Source organism: Marmota flaviventris, chromosome 12 (genome assembly GCF_047511675.1).
Source record: "Marmota flaviventris isolate mMarFla1 chromosome 12, mMarFla1.hap1, whole genome shotgun sequence".
NCBI lineage: Eukaryota > Metazoa > Chordata > Mammalia > Rodentia > Sciuridae > Marmota > Marmota flaviventris.
In genome coordinates, this window is record NC_092509.1 from 62899392 (window position 1) to 62923914 (window position 24523).

Genomic DNA, 24523 nt, shown 5'->3' on the forward strand with positions numbered 1-24523 from the left:
AACCAACACTTGGAAGATAGCTGTTCTCTAGGATGCCTGCAGACTTCTCTTACCACTTATTATATGCTTAGAGTAGGTTGTGTTTGTCCTTATTCATGCCACTTGTATTCGTGCAATTACAATTTTTTTTTCAAGGTACCAGGGATTGAATCTAGTGTGTCTCCTCCATTCTAGACAAGCACTCTACTATTGAGCTATATCCCCAGCCTCTCTGGTGAGTGTTTTAAAAACAGAGATTACTGTTTGTTTCTATTTACAAAAGCTTGAGAGTTACAGAAGAGCACACAGGAACAAAATTTTAAAATTACTCATTACCACTCTCACAAAATAATTCAATGAATTTTTAGGTAAAATATTGTTTAAATGAAAACTAAGCTGAGAGCTCTGAAGAGTCTAATAAAGGCAAGTCATTAAAAACCTGAACCCAAACAAACTGCTATTAATTTGGTTAGAGCCAAACTGTACCACGTGTGCTGGAAGCCACCTGAAACCAGAAACTACCCTAAAAAGTAGATGCAGCTTTCGCTTTTTTATCAGGAGCTTTTGCACCACGGAGACTTTGCATAAAACACGGATAAGTGGAGTTTTCTGACGGGTCAGGAGCCCGAAGCAGCAATTGGGAAGTGCCTGTTCTGCGCTTGCGCCGAATTTCCCGCATGCTCAGTCGCTGAGGTAGGTTTGCCCTCTGTCCCAGCACGACCTATTGGCTGCACGGAAACGCGGTACTGGACATACCGAGGGACCTGTGGTTTGGTAACCCAGTTAGGTTACCCCTAGAGCGTCTTTTGTCCGCTGTCCTTGCAAATTTGACAAAGTAAGTGCTCTCCCCGTCCCTGTCACGTGAGAGAAGGGCCTTTGGCAAATCTTGACTCTTAACTCTACCCCTTTGCACAGATAAGAGGAGATTCAAGGAATTTATGTTTAAAAAGAAAAGAAAGTATATGTGAATCAGATTGCTTTTCCGGATATTCCATTTCTGGACCTAGAATCTTGAGTGTCAACATTTTCGTGCTCCAGGATATTTTTATCGCTCTGTATTGTAGAAACAAGGCAACCTAGACTTTGAGCTCCTTAAGTGCACCCAAATTTAGAAATTCTTACATGTAACACTAAATTTCATTTTAACAGCCAATACTCTTTCAGTTGCCATTTCTACATATTTATAGGCCTTCATGATATATTTGGATTTTCCTGGAAATATAATTTCTGGTTCATAAGATGTGTACATGTTACTTTTATTGAGGTTCTCAAAGCCCTCCTAAGAGTTTTCATGGCTTTTCATTCTAACCAAGGATGCTCTGGAACATGTTCCTCACATTCTTGAAAACTGGACAAAATTTTTCTTACCTCTTATAATTTTTAAAATAAGCGATTATTTCTCATTGTTTTACTTGTGTGGTTTAGGACAGCTCCAAAAGACAGTATTTTGATTGGGAACACATCTGTCATTTTTAGATCCTAATCTTCATATGGTCACTATCTTTATGTTGAATTATTAAAGATGCCTCTTCCAGGCTATGAGAAGAAACTGGTCATTTGATTCCTGTTATTTTTTCATCTTTCTAGCTCTGTTGGCAACTGTAAGGATTTCTTAAATGGATGAGGGTTAGGTTGATTGCCTTACGTGTTGTAAAACCTTTTTTCATATTTACTCTAAGCCTAAAATATTATTTAAAGAAAGAACCTTTTGTAATGAACTAGTAAAAAATATGGGAAAAGAACCTGTGCTATGATTCAGGGTCATATTGGGTATCATATTACATCCTTAAGGTCAAAATACTATTGCAGAAGCTGTAGGAACTTTTTACCCTCAACACTGTCCCATGTTTGTGGTGGATAGCCAAAAATAAGGACAAAAGATTTTAATGATGGCTAGACATTATTATTTGATGCTCACCTACAGGGACAAGTCCTTTGTATATGTAACTCACTTAATAATTATAGCCACTCTGTACTATAGGTACTATTGTTATGTACACTTACAAGTTTGGGCACAGAAAATTTAAGTGGTGTTCCCAAGGTCACACACTTAGTGTGTGCCAGAGCTAGGATGTGAACACAGGTAGTTGGGACCAGATTCTGTGCCCTTAACCACTATTTTTAACTAAGCTTTTAGAAAAAGATATGCTCATGGAAGGTAATGTTTTAGGACCCAGAAGATATAAAACTGATAGAAAAAGAAGTACAGTTGTTAATTTGAACTTTAAGAAATTTAACTTGGGGCTGGGGTTTTAGCTCAGTGGTAGAGCGCTCGCCTAGCAGGTGCGAGACCCTGGGTTCGATCCTCTGCACCACATAAAAATAAATAAAATAAAGGTACTGTGTCCAACTACAACTAAAAAATAAAATATTTTTTTAAAAAAGAAAGTTAACTTGCCTCTGACTACTTTTAGTCTTGCTCTTAATTCACGGGTAACATCAAAAGGTAATTCTAATTTGGGATCTGGTTTAGGGCACAATTTAAAAAGGCTAATAGGAACCTCTTTTACAGAGTTTGTGCTTTGGTAATACTACATTTATTTTTTAAAACAAGAACCAATATTGTATCCATTTATTTTAAAAATATGAGAAAATTTTTAGGTTGGGGGATAGTAATATTTCATTCCTAATTCCTTTTGGACCAGAAGTGGAGTACTTCAGAGAAAAAAAGGAAGAAATATTTCCTTTTTTGTCAATAAAAGTGATTTGTGGAAACTGTTTATAAGTAAGTTTTATTTTTTTATATCAAACCGTATGTTTTCCATGTTAGCTTTAAATGATGGTTCATAAGTATAGTGTACATTTTGTGAGGAAGGTAGTAGACACCTAAGCCTGAAAGTTTTTCTTTGGAAGAAGAAAATGAAATGTACTTGGCAAACAGAAGGGAAAGTGCTTTAGTCACACCCAAAGCCTGACAAGGCTCAAATGATTGCTTAACTGGCTCAAAGGTAAGTGATATTTGTGAAAAGTTATAATGCTACCAGATAGTAAGGAAAAATGACCTTCCAATCACAAAGGAAGTCTTTCATAACATGGGAACTGAATAAGATACGGACATGTTAAAATATACTCAATGGTTAAGACATCTAGATAGAATTAATTAATTGCCTGAAGACTACTTTTCCAGCACAGAATAAATCAGCTATATGGCTGGCCATTGATATAAAGGAGCAAAAGTAAGGCCAATGAAATGTTTATTAAATTATTTCTCATGTTTTCTGTTTGTGGTGCTCCTGAATTGGTAATGATCGTAGCTAGTTTGTTCCATGTATAATATATAGTATGTGAAGAAAATTAATCTAGCCTGATTATGATATAATAAGGTAAACAGAATTCATATATTCCACAGAAACCCATTTTATTTTCATCTTAATTCTAGACAGCTATTGGTCACAATATGATATTCATTACCATAAATCAATTTCAATTCCATCTTTTCACTTGTATATTATCTTAATTATCTTAATAATTCTCATAAATAGAATGAGAGTGATAGAAAAAGATGTAAAGGGGTTAAAAGGCACATCAAAATAAGTATTCAGTCAGAAATTTGTAACAGCACAATGACTTGCTGAATCAAGGTTTGTACTATTTTTTATATATAGTTCCTGTATGCAGAGAATAATAATATGTGGCCTTATTGCAATGAAATATTGTTGATCCAGTTTGATTTAGAAATTACAGAGTTTTTGTTCCTTTGTTTCTTTGTTTGTTGCAGTGCTGGATATCAAAACCATGGTCGTGGGTGTGCTAGGCACGTGCTCTTCCATTGAGCTACATATCCAGCCTGAAAGTTTTTATCTTAGTTTTGTTCTCCATGAACACTCTGAGACAGTGATAGAGGTTTATTAGGGAGTATTCTTTTGATCCCAAGAGGAAGGGGAAGGAAGTAGGAGGGGGCATGTTGAGCTGGATGCAGTCTCAACTGTGAACTCAGTAGTCCTCCCTGGGTACTCAAAAGTTGGGATGACCCTTCAGATTTGGGGTGGCAGCCAGTTGGGTGGGCAGTGGCCTTTAAACCCTCCTTTTGACAAGCTTCAGATGAAGTGACTTTTCTTAGCAGATAAATTCCCAAAGAAAGATGACAGCTAGGGACCATCATCTTAGCAGTTGGGGAAGTAAGCCCTTTGGTTTGAAGGGAATCTAGGTGGTATATCCCAGCATCCAGAGCAGTCACTAAAATTCCAGGATTTGAATTTGTGTTTTCAAAAAGGAATATACTTAATCCTACAAGTTGGGGATTTGCTTGCTTGTTTGTTTCCATTTATCTGAGCTAGGGACTTACCTGACACTCATAATTTTTTTTCAGATGATTATCTTCACTCGAGTTATGATGATTTTTCTCTTTGTTTGGCTACTGTTGAGGACGGGGTAAACAAAACAGGTTAAATTTCACTCAGTCTCTAAAAGAATATTCGTTGAATTTCAGAAAATAATTGTAATAATGTGTAATCCCTAACCTGTTTGTGTGTGATGTTAGGGATCAAATTCAGGGCCTTGCACAGTTGCATGAACATGTTGTTCAATGGCAGGAGCCCTACCACTGAGCAACATTCCCAGCCCCCTTCTTCTTTTTAATTACCCCATATATACACTTTAATCCCTTAATCTATTGAAGCCAGTTTGGGTTTAGACATTAGGTTATATTATATCCTGCATAACTCACCAAAATATTAACCCATTAAAGGCAGATGTTACATCTTATACTTTTAGCCCCTGAAACATCTTCCATAGCCTTTGCACATTATATATCTCACACACAAAACTTTTTCACATGCTGAGCCTTTTGGGCCAGTTTTTCATCATAATATGCTTTGAAATGTCCCATCTGCAGAGAGAAAAAAAAAATGCTATAGGAAAGAGTTAATGCTGAAATTGAGGTTTTTCCATCTCGTTCTTTTTTTTTTTTCTTTTTGGTACCAGGGATTGAACTCAGGGGCACTCAACCACTGAGCCACATCCCTAGCTCTATTTTGTATTTTATTTAGACAGATCTCACTGAGTTGCTTAGCACCTTGCTTTTGCTGAGGCTGGCTTTGAACTCATAATCCTCCTGTCTCAGCCACCCAAACTGCTGGGATTACAGGTATGCACCATCACGCCCTGCCCAAGTCTCTTTAGGTACATATTTATTAAAGAACCTACTCAGTTAAAGTAAGCAGTTAATAAATATGCATCTAATTGAATTCAAGTATGTAAAACCAATATTTGGCTTTTAAAGTAACAAAGCATTTTTCTTGATTTCCTTTTAGGGAGCATCATGGCTTCGAGTCACACTGTGTTGATGCGGTTGGTAGCTTCAGCGTATTCTATTGCTCAGAAGGCAGGAACTATAGTTAGACGTGTTATTGCTGAAGGAGACCTAGGTATCGTGGAAAAGGTATTGCAAGTCTTATTTCATAGTAGCCTGTATTTGCTCTTTGAGATTTAGCTAAAGAATTTGGACAAACTTTCACAGCTAAAATAATAGATGGTTCCCTTGTGGAAATTCCAATATCCTTAGCTCAGATGGTCCACGTATCTGCTTTGAAAATGACTCCAGACTTCACCCAAGATCTTTATTTATGTGACTGGGTCTTTTGACCAATGTCCAGCCCTAGGACAAATCCTAATCTGTTACATGCAGAACAATGCAATCTTTAGGAAACTTGATGTGTTTAATAAAATCTGGCATTTAAATAATTGTTCCTTATACTAAAAGCAATACATTTTTCCTTATGGAAAAGACTCAAAACAAGGTTTGTTGCTAGGCTAAGGTATTGGGATTACAGATTACATGTCTGTAATCCCAATACCTTAGGAACCTAAGGGAGGAGGATCACAAGTTCAAGGCCAGCCTGGCAACTTAGTGAGACTCTATCTTAAAATAAAGGGTGACTGGGAACGTAGCTCAGAGGTAGAGGACCCCTGGATTCAATCTCCAGTACCAAAAAAAATATGAAAGAAAGAAACCAAAGCTTTTCTTTTTACTAGATAATTTTAAACTTAGAGAAATTATCAGAAATTTTATAGTAATATTTGATTTGTAAAGGAAATACTACCATGTATGAGTTTCAGTTTGAAATATGCCACAAGATTTAATTATTAGTTCACATTACGTATCTTAAATATAACTTTCTGTATGCTGTCTTTTCTCTTTAAATGTTTAGCGTCATCTTTAAGGAAGATTGTGTTATAATTGAAAAAAATCAAAGAATGTAATTTGCCAAAAAAAAAAAAAAAAAAGAACGTAATTTTCCATTAGTATTTTAAAAGCTGGATGTGGTGGAACATGCCTGTAGTTCCAGCTACTTGGGAGGCTAAGGCAGGAGAATTGCTGTAGCCCACAAATTTTAGACTAGTCTGGGCAACATAGAAAGACCCCCATCCCGAAACAACAATGCTTTAATAGAATCATAGAAATAAGTTATAATTAAGATACTCATTTAGGATAAGTCAGGCATCTATGTATAGCTGATATTATTTTAAAAACAATAACAACAAATGAGGGACTGGGGGTGTATCTCAATAGCAGAGTGTTTACCTAGCATGTGCAAGGCCCTGGGTTCTATTCCTTGCACTGAAGAGAGAGGCATATGTATGAATAAAAAGCAATTTAAAGGGCAGGGGCTGTAGCTCAGTGGTAAGAGTTTGCCCAGCATGTATGAGGCACTGGGTTCAATCCTCAGCACCACATAAAAATAAAATAAAGGCATGCTGTCCATCTACAACTAAAAAAAATTTAAAAAAGAAAAGCAACTTAGAAATAAGTTGAAATATGGCCAGGAACAATGCCACACACCTACAGTCCCATTTACTGGGGAAGCTGAAACAGAAGAATGCAAGTTTGAGGCCAGCCTTGGCAATTTAGCAAGACCCTGTCTCAAAATAAAAAACAAAAAAGTCTAGGGATGTAGTTCAGAGGTAGAATATTCCTGGTTTCAATCCCCAGTATAGCAAAAAAGAAAAAAAAAAGTTTAGAAATTATAAACTGGGGGTGTAGTACCTTGGCACTGTTCATACTTAGCAACTATGAGACCCTAGGTTCAATACCCAGCACCTGAAAAAAAAATAAGTGAAATAAGTCCATTTCCTTTTTTGATATAATTATGGACCGGATCATACAGACCCAAATATAGGGTATCGTGATTTCTGGGAAATATTTGTTACAGGTTCCATTGTCTATTTTAGAAGATTCAAGTTATTAATAATAGATGATGTCTCCCATTCCCCATCATAAATCACCATTAGATATATTCATAAATAGGCAAATAACATTACCCTACAATTTTAATTCTTGATTCATTTTCAGCCTGGAAAAGTATCCTTGCTGGCAGGATGCAGGATTGCTCCTGACACTGTCCCATTCTCTTTAATCACTCAATTACAGTTTACTGGGAATTGAATCCAGGGACACTTTACCACTGAGCTACCTTCCCAGTTCTTTTTAGTTAGAGATAGGGTCTCTCTAAGTAGCACATGCTGGCTTCAGAGTTGTAATCCCCTGCCTCAGCTTCCCAAGTCCCTGGAATTACAAGTGTATGCCACTGTGCCCAGCCAGTAAAATTTTATTGAATGTATCTTCTCAAAACTCTGGAAGAGGCCACTATAGAAAACACGCTTACCAAATTTGTCAATAAAATGACACTGGAAGGGCTGGTTGATGTATCGGATCCCATGATAAATATTCAAAGTAGTTGTGACCTCTGAGAAAAGAGGGCCAAATCCAATAACATATTGTAACAGCAATAATTATAAAATCTTATATTTATGTTGAAGTAATATGGGGTAAATCTGATTCAAATTTGTTTGGAAAAAAGGTTTTTGTTGTCCACATACAATGTACACAGCTGCATTCAGAAGGCTTCTCATCTTACTGTTTTCATTTGTGGGTTTTTTTTTTTTTTTTTTTTCTATTAAAGATAGGAAATTGAGAAAAATACCACGCAATAAAGAGACCATCCATCATATTACCATTGCCAATATTCTGGTTCATTTCCTTCTAGATTATCATTTATTTTGTTTCCTTCCTCAGCATCATTTATTTTGTTTAAATTGGTTTTATGTTGTACAACTTTGTATCCTGAAGCTAAGGAATACTAGAAGTACAGTGTCCAAGTTTGGAAAAAAAAAAAAATCTCATTATCCTCAATACTGGTCATTTCTAGTACTTTATGTTCACTTGTTTGACACCTTATTTTAAGAGAAACAAAGGTGAAATCAGGCACAAGGTGTTCACAATGATGAGGTACAGCATTATGTTGATAGACCAGGAAATATTTATCTTAGAGAAGAAAATAATTGGGATATATTTTCTCAGATAATTGAATGCAGGGCTGTCAGTGTGTCTCCTTTCTCTCTCTCTGTCTCTCCCTCCCCCCACTCACTCTCTCCAGCAGTGGTCTCCAGACTCAGTCGATACATAATTAATCTCCAAACTCAACAATTCATTTAAGTAGTTTCATTTATAAAGTACCTACTGTTGCCCAGCATAGTTCTTTAGAGAATGAAACCCCTTTGTGGGTTCATATTCTAGTAGAATAATACTTTGCATTGAGATAACCAGCAAATCTCAATGTGTCATAAAAGTCATATTCACCATCACTTGTTAGGTCATTGCAAAGAAGTTTAAAGATTCTGTTCAAGATGATCAGTAAATCTGTCTAACCAGTGTTATATAAATTAGAGCATGCCATAATTCACCAAAAGCAAACTAACAAAGGAGATTGTGGAGTCAATTGCAAAATTTTCCACTGCCTTTCACTAGTATAACTTTCTGACCTATGGATTGAGTAAGGTACCATAGGTAGGCCATATATTAAATACTACTAGAGTTCATTTTAGATTTTAGAAATAAGAAAGAATTGTGTACATTAGTAAATCTGAGGGGCAGTCATTGAAAAAAATCCCTGTAAGGAACACCTTCCCAGTATTAAAATATATAGTATTTAACTTGACTTTGAAATGTCATAAGTTTCCTATCTTTTTTTTTTATATTTTTTGTTGTAGCTTGACATAGGACCTCTATTTTGTTTATTTAGTTTTTTATGTGGTGCTGGGGAACAAACCCAGTGTCTCATGCATGCTAGGCAAGTGCTTTACCACTGAGCCATAACTCCAGCACTAAGTTTCCTGTTTTTAATCTGTTTAAGACAAAGCTTGATATCTAGAGATCTGTCCACTCACCACCACCCCAAGTACTTAAACCCAGGAGTGTACCACTGAGCTACATTCTCAGACCCTTTTTAGTTTTTGAGACAGGTATTATCAAATTGCCTAAGCTGGCCTCAAACTTGCAATCCTCCTGCCTCAGCCTCTCTAAACATAGAGATTATAAGCATGCAATATCATGTCTGGCCATCTAGAGATCTTATAAAAGAAATTTCTGAATTTTCAAAATAATTTAAAAATACCATTTCAAACTTTACATACTATTGGGCTGGAGATGTAACCCAGAAGTACAGCGCATGGGTAGCATGTCTGAGGCTCCAGGTTTGTTCCCTAGCACTGAAAAAAATTCACTTCCATAGTTTACCACTATTAATCCTATGAGAAACAATAAGCCAAGAAACTAGTTGATTCATTTGGTGTTAAGTTCTGCATTTCTAAAAATTGACAGTACACTATACATTACAAAGACATGCATTTAGGAATTAGAGGACAATTTATTTTACATTAGTTCTGCTAAAGTTTGCATTCTTTGTTACAGACCTCTGCAACAGACCTGCAGACCAAAGCTGACCGATTAGTACAGATGAGCATATGTTCTTCACTGGCACGGAAATTCCCCAAACTGACAATTATAGGGGAAGAGGTAAGAGTTGTCAGGGACATGGTATATTTTTAATCTGTGTTTACCATATGGATTTGTAAATGACACTTCAGTGGTTTATATATCACTATTCGAATTTAAACATTGTTTCTAGTGCTTTAACACAGAAGTAATTATTCTGTCCTTTGGAAGGAGGATCTGATCTTAAAACATTTTGATTGCTGGGTGCAGTGTCGTATGCCTATAATCCCAGCAACTCAGGAGGCTGAGGCAGGAGGATTGCAAGTTTGAGGCCAGCCTCATCAAGCAAGCAAGGCCTTTAGCAACTTAATGAGATACTGTCTCAAAATAAAATATAAATACAAAGGGTTGGGGATGTAGCTCAGTAGTAAAGCACATCTAGGTTCAATCCTCAGTACCACAGAAAAACATTTGGTCCGTATTTAGGCCAGGTATTTCAATTCTTAGTTATAGAAGATATGGTTACTGTTAAAAAAACTCAGCATATAAACTAAAGATGGGTATATCTCAGTGGTATAGTATTTGCCTAGAATGTTTGAAGCCCTGAGTTCAGTCCCAAAGATAAAAAAGATGAGCAAAGTTCTAGAACTTAGAAATACGATGGGTTTTGTTTTTTTAAAATTAGGCCTCCTTCCACACTTATCCAAAGACCATAACACTTTGAAAGTGAAAGAATTGAAATCTCTTATAATTAAGAAAGAATACATTTTTTAAAAAATAAATAAGTCTGTTAAAATATCTTCTCTTTTTAAACCCTATTCAGGATAATGAACTTGAGACCATTTAGTTGACTTTGAGAAACATGTTTTCTATTAAATTTGATTTTTTTTTCAGTGCTAAGGATTGAGCCTAGGACCTTAAGCATTCTAGGTGAGCTACATCTCTAGCACCATGGGTTTGCTTTAAAAGATCTAAATATGGGCTGGGGATGTGGCTCAAGCGGTAGCGTGCTTGCCTGGCATGCATGCGGCCCGGGTTCGATCCTCAGCATCACATACAAACAAAGATGTTGTGTCCGTCAAATACTAAAAAATAAATATTAAAATTTTCTCTCTCTCACTCTCTCTTAAAAAAAAAAAAGATCTAAATATAATGGTAAACAGAAAGACTAATAAAAATTGTGACGCTGCCTTTCTTTTGTTACTGAGAGTGAACATTAAACAGCTTCAGTAACTGTTAATGTTATCTCTGCTGCAGGACCTCCCTCCTGAAGAAGTGGATCAAGAGCTGATTGAAGATGGTCAGTGGGAGGAAATATTGAAGCAACCATGCCCATCACAGTACAGTGCTATTAAAGAGGAAGACGTAAGGCCATCTCAATACTTTATACACTCTATTAGTGTTTCTTGCCATGGTAAAGGAAATAAAATTTGCATGTAAGATAAAAATTTAGTAGTTATAAAATAGGAATAAGAAGGAACTTGAAATCTTTCAGAGCCAAAGTAGAAGTTATCAGGCAATCATATGAAATATCTGACCTTTTAAATTTCTTTTTCTATGTCTCCTTTTTACTCTGAAACAGAGTATTATGTTTGCCTAGGGTGGTCTTAAACTCACAATCCTCCTGCCTCCTGAGTTGCTGGCATTACAGGTGCACACCACCATGCTTGGTTTGAGATAATGATTAAAAATACTTTCAGGGGCTGGAGTTGTGGCTCAGTGGTAGAGTGCTTGCCTAGCATGTGTGAGGCACTGGGTTCAATCCTTAGCACCACATAAAAATATAAACAAATAAAATAAAGTTAAAAAAAAAAATACTTTCAGGCTGGGTGTGGTGACGTACATGTAATCCCAGCAATTTAGGAAGCTGAGGCGGGAGGATTGAATTTCAAGGCCACCTGAGCAAGTTAGCAAGACCCAATTTCAAAACAAAAAACAGAAAGGGCCTGGGATATAGTTCAGTGATAGAGCACTTGCCTGGCATGCATGAGCTCCGTATTTAATACCCAATATTACAGAAATAAATAAATAAATAAATAACAGAAAAAATCTTACTTGTTGTTTATTAAATTTGGTAGCAAAACATTTCACTGGTTATTGGTGCTGGAAGAAGACGAAACAATTACTACCTTATTATGTTATAAGGCCATAAAAATCATCTTACTTTCTTTTTTTTTTTAATTTTTTTTTTTTAGTTCTAGATGGACACAATACCTTCGTTTAACTTATTTATTTTTATGTGGTGCTGAGGATCAAACCCAGTGCCTCACAGGTGCCAGGCAAGCGCTTCACCACTGAGCTACAACCCTAGCCCCTCATCTTTCTTTTTATAGTTGTTTGAATTAAATTAATCTGTGACCTCAGATTTAAACACACTTCTTTAGTTTTCTAATTTTAAATCATTTTAAACATGTTTATTAAATACCTAGGTAAGGCATTTTGCTTTGGGCTGTGGAAGATACAAAGAAAATGAAACATGGTGTCTTCCATCAGAAACATGCCATCTCAAGCCAGGTGTGGTGGCACACACCTGCAATCCCAACAGCTTGGGAGGCTGAGGCAGGAGGATCACAAGCTCAAAGCCAGTCTCAGCAAAGTGAGGCCCTAGGCAAATTAGTGAGATCCTGTCTCAAAAAATAAAAAAGGGCTGGGAATGTAACTCAGTGGCTAAGTGACTGACAGTAGGTTCAATCCCAGCACCAAAGAAAGAAAGAAACATGCTGCCTATTACAAATTCACATCAAGTGTTAGAATTCTAGTAGTAAATGGCAGCATATCCTAAATGATGAAAATCATAAACATAAAGACTTTGTTTATCTTATTGCCAGCTCTATGAACTATTTATTTTTCTTTGGCCTATGTGAATGTGTCCTTAAAGTAATCAGACTGTCTTTAAAAAATAATCAGCATTTATTTATAAAAATGAGTAGCAGTGATAGAGTGTTTGCCTGGGTTCTATCCCCAGCATGGGATGTGGGGGTGTTAAAAATAGGGCAGAGCGAAATGCTCAAGGGTAGAGTGAGGCTCTGGGTTCAGTCCCTAGCACTGTAATCCCAGCAGTTTGGGATTACTGGGAGAAAAAATAAGAAAAAAAAAATGGTTTGGGGATATAACTCAGTTGGTAGAGTGCTTGCCTAGCATGCATAAGACCCTGGGTTCAACCCCCAACACCACAAAAAAAAAAAAAAGAAGAAGAAGAAAATTAAAAAACTGAATAGCACCCATACATTGTTCAAAACATTTTTGGTGCCACTTGAATGTTTTTACTGTACCACCTGTCAGTGTTCATGGCATTGTTCAAGTGACAGTAATTTTGCAGTTAATTATTTCGTATTATAGATTCTTGAATCAGACTTTTCTCCAGTTTAAATGGACTTCTTCCATGATTCCAAAATCTTTTTTTTTTTTTTTTTTGGTGGTACCGCGTATTGAACTCATGGGCGCTTAACTACTGAGCCACATCCCCAACCCTATTTTTTATGTTATTTAGAGACAGGGTCTCACTGAGTTGCTTTGCGCCTCACAGTTGCTGAGGCTGGCTTTGAACTCGTGATTCTCCTGTCTCAACCTCCCAAGCAGCTGGGATTACAGGTGTGTGCCACCGCACCCGGCATCATTCCAAAATCTTTACTAGATTTTTTTCCCCCACTATCCTAACACTGATATTGGCTTAAGCTTTCCCTAATATAATTTCAAAAATGTAAAATGAGTAGTTTCAATCTTTTTTTGGAATTTTGTATACTTCATTTATATGTATTTTTTCCTTTTTTTTTTAAGCTTGTGGTTTGGGTTGATCCTTTGGATGGTACCAAAGAATATACTGAAGGTTGGTATTTTCTTTCTGTATTTCACAGCAGTAAGACTAGGATATAATATTTAGTTGTAAACATTTGATATTTTGTATTACATAAAAAACTGCTCATGGTAGCTAATTTTTATCACACATCAATGATTATTAAGACAAAAGAAGGGTTGGGATCAGTTCTAGTATGCATGAGACCCTCAGTTCTATTCATCTCCAATGCCAGAGAGAGAGAGAGAGAGAAATTCATCTCCTTCAAATGCTATTGCCCATTTTCTACCAGCCCCACAAGCCTGAATGTCTCCCAGATGAGAATATCTATCATATTAGATCAGTGTTACCAAAGGAACTACAATGAATTCCCAGCTTTATTGGGGTAGAAAATGATGACAAATTCAGCTCTGCTGTCCTTGTTCTACTACCACCACTATCCCATGTACATCTTGTTCATGCTCCCTTCTTCTGAAGGTTTCAAAGATGAGAAAAATTAGAAAGCAGCAAACTGAAAATAAAATTGGCAACATAAAAGTAAAAAGGACTGGGCTTAGAGCCAGAGTTGTAGGCTTTAGCAGATTAGAGTTTTATTTTTGAAGTAGAGCTTTACATAGCTTTTCTTACATTGGTTCTCAGCTTATGGCTTAAAAAAAGAAAAATTTTCTTGATTACTAGGAAAAAAACCTTCATTCTTGGATGAGACATGTCTGTGATGAATGAATCAAGCAGTGTTTTTGTACTGAAACATCTCTATAATCCTTTGAGAAATAAGGAAGCACTATACAGCTTTAATGTATATAAGAGAATGTAGAAAGTTATTTAAGTCTTGACTCCCACCTCCCAAATTTTGATTCACTCAATACCTCTGGGAAAAGGCTTCAGAATTGTATTGTAAAAATTATATCAGTTAATTATAGAACTGCTTGATAGTCTATGGACCCCCTCTTTAGGAAACCTTGCTTTAGAGGTTTGAAATGAAAGTCTAGAGAATAATTTAGGAGTACACGTGATTCATCAGGTAAGAATGAGTTGAATAATGGTGGAAGAAGGATAGAGGAATCTAATGATAATGGCTGTGGAGTTGTGGCTGCTTCATTTAATTGTTTTACAAATTGTACTAATGAGACATAGTTATCAATTCAGTTAAACGTCCATAGACCCTATTTCCATCACTGGCCAGCTGTCTTATAATTAGTGCATTTTGCCATAAATAGGATTGATAATGGAAGTCATTGCATATTCCTTATCTTTACTGAAAAATAACTTGCAGCAATTGATGTACTGATGATGAGTCATAACATGAGAAAGATATGACTGATACTTCTTTTTCATAGGTCTTCTTGACAATGTAACGGTTCTTATTGGAATTGCCTATGAAGGAAAAGCCATAGCAGGCATTATTAACCAACCATATTACAACTACCAGGTATAACTATAAGTGATACAGAAATATTGTATTACATAAATAGAGAGTTATGATTCCAGATGTCATTTAATCCAGTGGTTTCTAGCTTAGTTGCATAGGCAGTCATCTGGGGAACTTTTTAAAGTACAGATTTCCCAGGTAATACCCTAAACTCTGGGGGCATTGGTACCAGGAGTGTATAAATATGTATATATGTATACATAGACATACTATATGCATTATATTCTTTATGTACTTATGATTCAAGTGCAGAAGTTTGAGAATTACTGATATGGTTCTTGATTATTGTGGTCATCAAGACACTTTACTTACAGGTCTCTTGAAGCCTATTAAAGAAATGAAGCATTTCAACCTAGAAAAGATGCTAGCCACATTGCTTTCTAAGTAATATGTGCTTTTTAGGCACAGTGCCTAAATTACAGCCAACATTGACAATAACTGAATGTGCTCTTGCACTCTTTTTCTCTTATTTCATCTCTTCTAATCTGCTTTGACATTCTGGTATACTCCAAAGAAATTGTCTTCCTTAGAAACAAGAAACTAGTTTAATTTCAAAGCAAAAATTTATCATTAAATCACTGTACATTTTAAAGGAAATTATTGAAATAAAATAAGGTATGAAATGTGACCTTGATAGAACTTTGAGGAAACAAAGTAACCAGACTGGGTACTATTACTTCTGAATTTCTGATTTAAGAGCAGGATTAATCTTTACTTCTAATATGAATTTGTTTTTTCCTGCTATTTGTATAAATTTGATTTATAATCATGCATTTCTTAAAACATACCAAAATAATTAAAGCCTCTCACTGAATTGCTTATGTGTCCATTAATTTCTTATAATATGGCTTTAATATTTATACAGTATTATATGCAGATATGGCTTGTTATTTTTATATAAACTTTAAGTCAATACTGTTACTTAAAAGAGGGGCCTTTAAGTCATAGAAAACCTTATCGTGCATGGAATCTTTCATCAAAAATAAAGAGCTAAATGCTTAGGAATTATTAACAATTTTTAATCCCTTCTTTCTGAGATTCGAAAAATTGTATTCATTTTCCACAGAACAATGAAAAGCAGAAGTTAAGGGAACACAGGAATGAAGCAAAGGTGAGAAAAATAGTTAGGGTTTTGGTTTCACTAGAAGGTAGAAAAGAGATAGGCACTCTGGTCCCGTAGGTAGTTATTGTATATCCCATGTACCAGTTCATTTTCTCCTGTTCAGTATCTTCTGTTCCTTACCTCTCCCCTTGCCACATTCCCTTCTTACACTCTGTCCTCTTTTTCTTCTTGTTTGCTTATGCTTTAACATTTGCTGCAACAAATGGAAGTTGAAAAGTTGTTCAGCCATGTTGATGGTATTCAAGGCTGAATATTCCATTTTATATAATCATTGTCATAATAGCTGAATTTATCAAGAGCTTAAGGGCTTACAGTATGCTTCGAGGCACAAGCATTATCTCTTTTAATACTCACTGCAACCCTTTAAGGAAGAGAAAACTGAGGCAATTACCTTACCACTGTCATCTAATTGGTAAATGGCAGAGCTGGTTTTCAGAGACAGGTCCAAGCCTTACTAATATTCCATATTGTTTTCTTGAGCTAGATGAAAGACTTAATTCAAACTTTGTTATGCTTCAACAGGCACTAAAGCCAATAGGCATGTAAAAGAAGCAGCATGGCATGGTGCAAAGAAACCCAGTCAGTCTTTTGTCAGAGCTAGCTTCTTAACCATTATGAATCTTAACTCATCTGTGAGGTGAAATGCCACCCTTTATTACCCTCTGAAAATTAATGTGGGGACTTTGAAGGAAAGAGCTAATGAGAAACTGTGAGAGCAGGAGCACAGAGGAAGGCCAACTGGCTGCATCATGGACTGCATGAACATCACCAGGTCACCAGTTTCTTTGTACCCAATCTCTTTGTCTACATATTCATTGATAGCAGTAGTATGACTTTTTAGGGACCAGAATATTTGTGTCTAGCTAGGCACAGAATTAGTCTCAATGAGCAAGCTAAAGCTTAATGGGTACCAAGAGCCACCACAGGGTCCATGTGTATTTTTCACATGTCAAGCCCCTCCTGCAGTGTAGGCTCAAGAGGGAACAGCAGATGCATACACACACATATTGAGCACCAGTACTTCTTTATTGGTTCCTTTGTTGCCCCATTGCAGAGAGCACTGTCAAAAGTCAGCCTCTTTGGAGATTGCCTCACCCTTCCAGCATCTTATCTGTTCCCGAGGCAGTTCATTTCCAAGGACCAGAAATGGTCACTGCAGGACCATTTATACTTTATATTAAGTATAAAGGCCTAGAATTTCAATCCAATTTGGGGCAGCCCTGAAGAACTATTCTAGCTCCAGAGCTTTCGACAGGGTTTGCGGAAGATATTGTTGGGCTGCAGCATAGCTCACTTTTGGTTTTGTTTTGTTTTTTTGTAGTGCTGGGGATTGAACCCAGGGCCTTGTGAATGCAAGGCAAGCACTCTACCAACTGAGCTATATCCCCAGCCCTGTAGCTCGCTTTTTGCCATCTGCACATACCTGCTTCTTTCTACAGGTATTGTTCCTAGGAACCCACCTTGACATTTATCCAACTCAGAATTCACTTCCCAAAGAACCCATGCTGTATAATAAGTTTATTTTACTCCAACAACACCCCATGTACTGCTTTAGGACAAATAAGATGATACATTTGAAAACACCTGTGATGAGTAAACCCAGACAGTATAATGTAGTGAATATCACCAGCTCTGATTAGTTCAGTAGCAGAGTCCACAGTCAAATTACTTAATGATTCCCAATCTCTTTTCTCATCCTTAAAATAAGTATAATAATACCAAGTTCATAGGGTTGCTTTGAGGCTTGGATGAGATAATACCTGTTACGAATTTAGTGTGGTGCCTGGTACCTGCTTCATGTTGATTAAGATACAATCTCTGTAATGTATATCTACTATACTAGTATCATTTTTAAAAAATATTTTTAGTTGTAGATGGATACAATACCTTTATTTTGCTTATTTAGTTTTATGTGGTGCTGGGGATCGAACCCTGGGCCTCACTCATGCTAGGCAAGTGCTCTATCACTGAGCTACAACCCCAGCCCTAGTATCATATTTTAATAACTTTGGATTAATTATTTTATATATCAGTTTTACTTTCCATGTAATACAGTTTATGTTTTTCATGTGAAATGTATACTTTTTAACATTGTAGTTGAAAATTGTTTGAGCTCTGCAAAGGAAAATATGAATTCTAAGACTGCATTATCTTTGTCATTTTACCGGTATAATTGTCAGTAAAATCTTAACCCTGACCCCATTATCTATGGCTGTTCTTCAGTATCAGCCTATTCAGTTGCTTTCTCTATAGCAGCAAAATCCATTCTCGCCAGAGTAACATGATCCTTACTGTTTCTTGAATACTGAAAAGTAGTAGTCAATACATATTCAATACATAGTGTTTATTTTCCGGAAGACTTCAGTACCTTTTGAAAACAGGTATTTCCAATACAGCCAAAAGATCTTTGGATGATTCAGAGAGAGTAACCAGTATGTGATGTTTCCTTTCCTGAAGACTCTGGGAATAACCAGAAGTTCCCTAGTACTTTGAAACTGTTAACCAAAACAGCATTGGGAATAACCAGCACATTATGTCAGGAAAATTTTTTTGTCAATGATATTGTTGTACTTTATAACATTAATTGTGTTTCATTTTTATAATGAAATATCCTATATTCTAAATATTCTAACCTTAATTAAATGTAACTAAATATTTCATTTATGACTAATGTGTTTCTCCAAATGACTATAAGATTTGTTGTTTTTTCACTCATTTACATAGGCAGGACCAGATGCTGTGTTGGGGAGGACAATCTGGGGAGTTTTAGGTTTAGGTGCCTTTGGGTTTCAGCTGAAAGAAGTCCCTGCCGGGAAACACATTATCACAACTACCCGATCCCATAGCAACAAGTTGGTTACAGACTGTGTTTCTGCTATGAACCCTGATGATGTGCTGCGAGTAGGAGGAGCAGGAAATAAGGTATGAAAAAGATCTGTCATCTGCTCTGGAATTCAACTGAATCATTGATGGAAATACTGAATTCTTTTAACATGTGAAAAAGAGTTTAAAGAGAAGGGATTAAAGATTATAATTTGCCACTAAAAGCACATTCAGCAACATTTACATTTTTAAAGATTTTAGGTTCAAGTCTTTTTCATCTCAGAGTCCAGGATTATTAAGTGATATATAGGAACCCATGCCTCTTACCAAGGACCCTCCTAGATGATTTCCTAGACCTTTCTTCTGCTGACCCTAGGGACATTCTTGTCTGTACCCTTCCTGTCTACTTCCCCCATTCTTTCACTCTAGGCTTCCAACCTTCTGAGAGAATTGTGAAATGGGACACAGTTTGACCTACATTGTTAGCCCTGATCTCTTCTCATCTGATTATCCCTGGATATCATCATGACATCCCTCAGGTATCTCGAATTCAACATGTCCAGTTTCACCTTATTCTCTTTTTAACCGCACCCAGATATGCTCTTCTTATTTGCAGTCTGGTTAATGCCACCATCATTTTCCTGATTGCTTTACCCAGATGCTGGGAAAGTCATCCCAGATTTCTTCCTTCTATACTATCAGTCTAGTCCTACCCATACAGTTCTTCCCTATTGTCTTGTCTTGTCCTCTCGGCTGCCAGCACTGTAGTTGAAATCTCTTGTCATCACAAGAGCTGCTATAATAGCTCCCTGAGTGATCTCTGTTCAATCTATTCTTTATAAATGCTACTGGAGCAATTTAAAAATGCAAAACTTCTCCCTGTCCCAAATGCTTAGATGGCTCCCCATCACAACAGTTAAGATCTAAACTTAATAACAGAGTGAAAGCCTGCTATTTCCTGGCTCCTGTACATCCCGAGCCTCGTCTCGTGTCATCTTGCAATTCATACGTCAGCTCTAATGATACTGAACTACATTACTTAAGCGATAGTGTGTGCATTTCACACATGTGTACATAACATAGGAAAGGCAAATAATATTTATTGAACTGAATGGAATTCATTTTTTTTGCCTGTGCTTTAGAAGCAATGCTCAAAGTGAAAATATATTCCCCATATTCACTGAATAAATAACGACAATTATGTTTCCCCTTTGCCCCTAACTTTTGTAATCACCAAAGCCCATCATCTCTTTTATTCCCAAGGAGCACCTTTCTTCTAAGAAGCATCAATTTCTCATCCTGCACATCTCTACCTTTCTCCTGTGGGGGGAGGGGGAATCTTGTTGGGCAGTTCTCAACTTTTTTACATTAAGAGAATTTAAGGAAAGCTACAGCCCTCTCCTATCAAAAAACAAACTGGTATATATAATGTTAGACTTAATCTATAATGTTAGTCTTGCAACATTTGTTGAATGAAAGAAAACCTTTTACTCAAAAGCCTGCAACTAGTTGAAATGTGTGAAGGTATTCATAAACAGTTCTGAAAGACATTTGGTACTCTTGTGTCCACTGAGATTTTCCTCATTCTGGTCCTCAGTCTGGTCCTTTATCTGAATATTTGAAGTCTGAGGTTTTTAGTAATAATTATTTTACAGAATAACCAAAAAAGTCAATTAACTTGATAGCAAATTGCCGTTTAGAGTTGTGAAAGTTATCAGCAACCTCAGTTTTATATGTGCATTTTAGGAAATATTGGAATAACTACATATAAGTTTGTGTTTTGGTAATGGAAATAGCAACATATTTGATCCTGAAGACCTGTGAAAGTACTTGTTAGACTAATAAACACTGCACATCTGTTAGACCTTACTACAATTTTTGCATTATGGTACTGCTTGATATTTCTTTATCCTTTACTTAATCATGGTCAATTTTTAGACGTTTTTAAAAATTTTATATTTTTAATGATATATATTGCTTTTCTAGTAAGAAAGAAAAAACAGGAATATAAAGAAAAGTTTATTTTCTCTAACTTGAAATATGGAGATTGTTCAGATGGTCTGTCTGTAGCTTTTATGATTGGTTTTCTCCCTTCAGATTGTCATATATTATCATATATCTATGATAATATTATCATGCTTCCTCATAATACTTGTGTCATTTAAGCGTGCTAAAGACTTTAACCTCAGTCCAACAAGGGAATTGATGAAGTATCCTTGATAGAAGAAAGAAGTCTTTCTTATTTGTACCTCAGTCATTTCATGCTTGAGGGATAATTGTTATTTTTAACCTCACAGATCATTCAGCTGATCGAAGGCAAAGCTTCTGCTTATGTATTTGCAAGCCCTGGATGTAAGAAATGGGACACTTGTGCTCCCGAAGTTATCTTACATGCTGTGGGAGGTTAGTCTGTTTTATTTTGGAGAATTCTAGTTTTTATATTATGCTGAAACATGATATTTTAATAATATTACTTTACCTAGACTCTTAGGATATAAGAGTTAGAGGGAAACTTAGAGATTATCCAGTCCAAAACCTAATTTGTAGATGAGTAAGTAGATGTTCAGCAAATTTATTATTCTGGAATTTATTGTCTCTTTTGCAGACTTGGAGCTTCATACAGTTAATTTAACCCAAATCTTGTGGTTTTAATGCTTTCTTCCCTTGAAAAATAATGTGTTCGTCATTACTGACATGACCTCACTTAGTTTATCTTAAGCTATAAATGGTGAATATCTCAGTACCAGTTCTAAATATCACAGAATTTTTAAAAATCTTACTGAAAATATATTACAAATATATACACAGTAAGATGATTTTTTTCAATTTCAAATAAACATCAGAAGTAAGCAGTGCATTTGAAAATTCCTGTCAGGAACAAAGTATGTTAGTGTACTCCTATAATCCCTGTACTCGGGAGACTAAGGCAGGAGGGTCTCCAGCTCAAGGCCAGCTTGGGCAATATAGTGAGACCCTGCCTTTGAATAAATAAACAAATAAAAATAAGTCCTTGCCTGAGACTGGAGCTGTAGCTAATAGTAGAACATGTGCTTAGCATGTGTGAGGACCTGGGTTCCATCCCCAGCACCACAAACAAACAAAAACCCTGTCAGATTTTTTTTTAAATGACAATAAGCAAAGATTTTATTCTTTCGTTTCTCCTAATATATTACTTTATCCACACAGTATTAACATGTGATGAAGTTAAATTGAACTTTGTCAAAAAAATAAATAAATGAATGAATGAATGAATAAATAAATAAATAGTACTTTGTTTTGGTCCATACATTTAGAATGCAAAATGAAACTTTTCATAAAATACAATTGTATTATATTAATCCTTCACCTAAACTTTCATCAGATAAAGCATAAATAATAAATAGTAGGATGAAAACATTTTCACAAATGTGAATGGTGGTAATGGAGTATAACAATAGGAAAAATAATCACTTGAGAAGAGAAATTAATCAAGAAATAGAATTTTGGCCAGGCATGGTGGCACACACCTATAATCCCAGTAGCTTGGGAGGCTGAGGCAAGAGAATCTCAAGTTCAAAGCTAGCCTCAGTGATTTAGCAAGACCCTGAGCAATTTAGCTCGATCCTGTCTCAAAAAATAAAAAGGGCTGGGATGTGGATTAGTGGCTAAATGCCCCTGGGTTCAATCCTTAGTACCAAATATAAATACATACACACACATTTATTTTTATATATATATAAATATATATAAATATAACTTGGGGGAGGAGGTATAGCTTAGTGGTAGAGTTCATACTTAGCATGTGTGAACACCTAGGTTCAATCCCCAACTCCAGAAAAAAAATAAAGCGAAAAAAGAAATACAAGTTGAAAATACTAAATGAAATTTTGATCTTAAAGAAAAATATTTTTAATCTTTTTAGTTAAAATGCTCTATGGTCACAAATTAAATTAAAAACTTTACCTTTGGTCTAGGGTTGTAGCCCAGTGGTACAGCATTTGCCATGCACATGGGAGGCTCTGGGTTCGATCCTTAGCACCACATAAAAATAAATAAATAAAATAAAATAAATGGGGAGGGGGGAGGGTGGAGGATGGGAAAGGCAGCGGAGCACAACAGACACTAGTATGGCAATATGTAAATCAATGGATGTGTAACTGATGTGATTCTGCAATCTGTGTATGGGGTGAAGGTGGGAGTTCATAACCCACTTGAATCAAAGTGTGGAATATGATATGTCAAGAAATTTGTAATGTTTTGAACAACCCACAATAAAAAATTAAAAATAAAAAAAAATAAAATAAAATAAAGGTATTATGTACATCCACAACTAAAAAAAAATAAAAATGTTTAAAGAAAAGGAAAAAATTTCACATTTGCTCTGTGTGGTGGCGCATGCCTGTAGTCCCAGCAGCTCAAGAAGCTGAGGCAGGAGAATGGCAAATTCAAGGCCAGCATGTGCTACTTAGCCTGTCTCAAAATAAAAATTTTAAAAAGGGCTGGGGAGGTAGTTCAGTGGTAAGGTGCTTACCTGGCACACCTGGAGTTCTGTCTTCAGTATTTCAAGGGAAAAATAAATAAACTAGAGGGACTTGGGAATGTAGCTCAGTGGTAGAGTATATATCTAGCATATGCCAGGCCCTGAGTTCAATGCTTAACGCTTCCCCCCCCCAAAAAAAAAAATTCTGTAAGTATCATGATCCAATCATCTGTTAACATTATATTGCTGTTTTTTCTGTAGGCAAGTTAACCGATATCCATGGAAATGCCCTTCAGTACAATAAGGAAGTGAAGCATATGAACTCTGCAGGGGTCCTGGCCACACTGAGGAATTATGACTACTATGCGAGCCGAGTTCCAGAATCTGTTAAAAATGCACTTGTTCCTTAAAGAAAATTTTCATTTTTTTAGCCCAAAGGACTTGTTTCTCAAAACAGTACATTTCAAAAACTGATTGAATGGAATTAGTATTCTACCTTTATTAATCATTGATCAGTGATTTATAGTAGTTACTTAAAGATAGAAAATGGGGTTAAAGAATTTCGTTTTATTGGAGTCTAATACTACTTTGCCTTAGGTATGTAATAAATTTTGTGTGTCCTTTTTCCTGTTTAACAAAATCAGGGAGTCAGGCACAGTGATGCATAACCTGTAGTCCCACCTACTTGGGGAATCTGAGGCCAGAGGATCAAATTGCATGAATGAAGGAATTTGAGGACAGCCTGGGCTACAAAGCATAATCCTGTCTCCAAAAAAATAAAAATAAAAAAGAAGAAAGGAATTTAGCTTGATTAGTTAACTGGACCAATTTTTACATCTGGAGAATGTATAAACTCAATATATTTCTTTTTATGTGGAGATATGAAAAAAAAAAAAAAAGGTTTAGTCCTGACTGACTAAGCCATTTGTGTAATCAACATTCCTATCTTGTAAACCAGATTTCTTTAGGGCACAGAACCTTAATTGTTCAAAGATTTCTCTCTTATTTTTCATGGTAGTTTTGAAGGTGTTCCTACTTCAATTGTGAATACATATAATGTTATTATATACATTGATGAAACATTTCTGGGAAAAGTTTCTTTAAAATAAATTATTTAATCCTAGTTCTTTATTTTATATTTGCCAGTTTTTTAAGTATCTTAAAATTATAAATGCTATGTGTATTTACTCATTCTTATGGCATCA

General features: G+C 35.9%; 1 protein-coding gene across 5 annotated transcripts; it reads left to right on the forward strand.

The window, feature by feature from the left end:
* Positions 1-662: 662 nt before the first annotated feature.
* Positions 663-24441, forward strand: Bpnt1 (3'(2'), 5'-bisphosphate nucleotidase 1). 5 transcript variants are annotated; one of them, XM_027934848.2, is made up of 10 exons: positions 663-814; positions 5232-5359; positions 9668-9772; positions 10949-11056; positions 13469-13517; positions 14822-14913; positions 15980-16024; positions 18761-18958; positions 21157-21262; positions 23580-24441. In XM_027934848.2, the coding sequence occupies exons 2-10, from the start codon at positions 5240-5242 to the stop codon at positions 23726-23728; spliced, it is 972 nt and encodes a 323-aa protein (XP_027790649.1). In that variant the 5' UTR covers positions 663-814; positions 5232-5239; the 3' UTR covers positions 23729-24441. The 5 variants fall into 5 exon arrangements, with proteins under 5 accessions (XP_027790649.1, XP_071456165.1, XP_027790647.1 ...); XM_071600063.1 differs by lacking the exon at positions 663-814 and adding an exon at positions 3020-3155; XM_071600062.1 differs by lacking the exon at positions 663-814 and adding an exon at positions 4344-4363.
* The last annotated feature ends 82 nt before the right edge of the window (positions 24442-24523 follow it).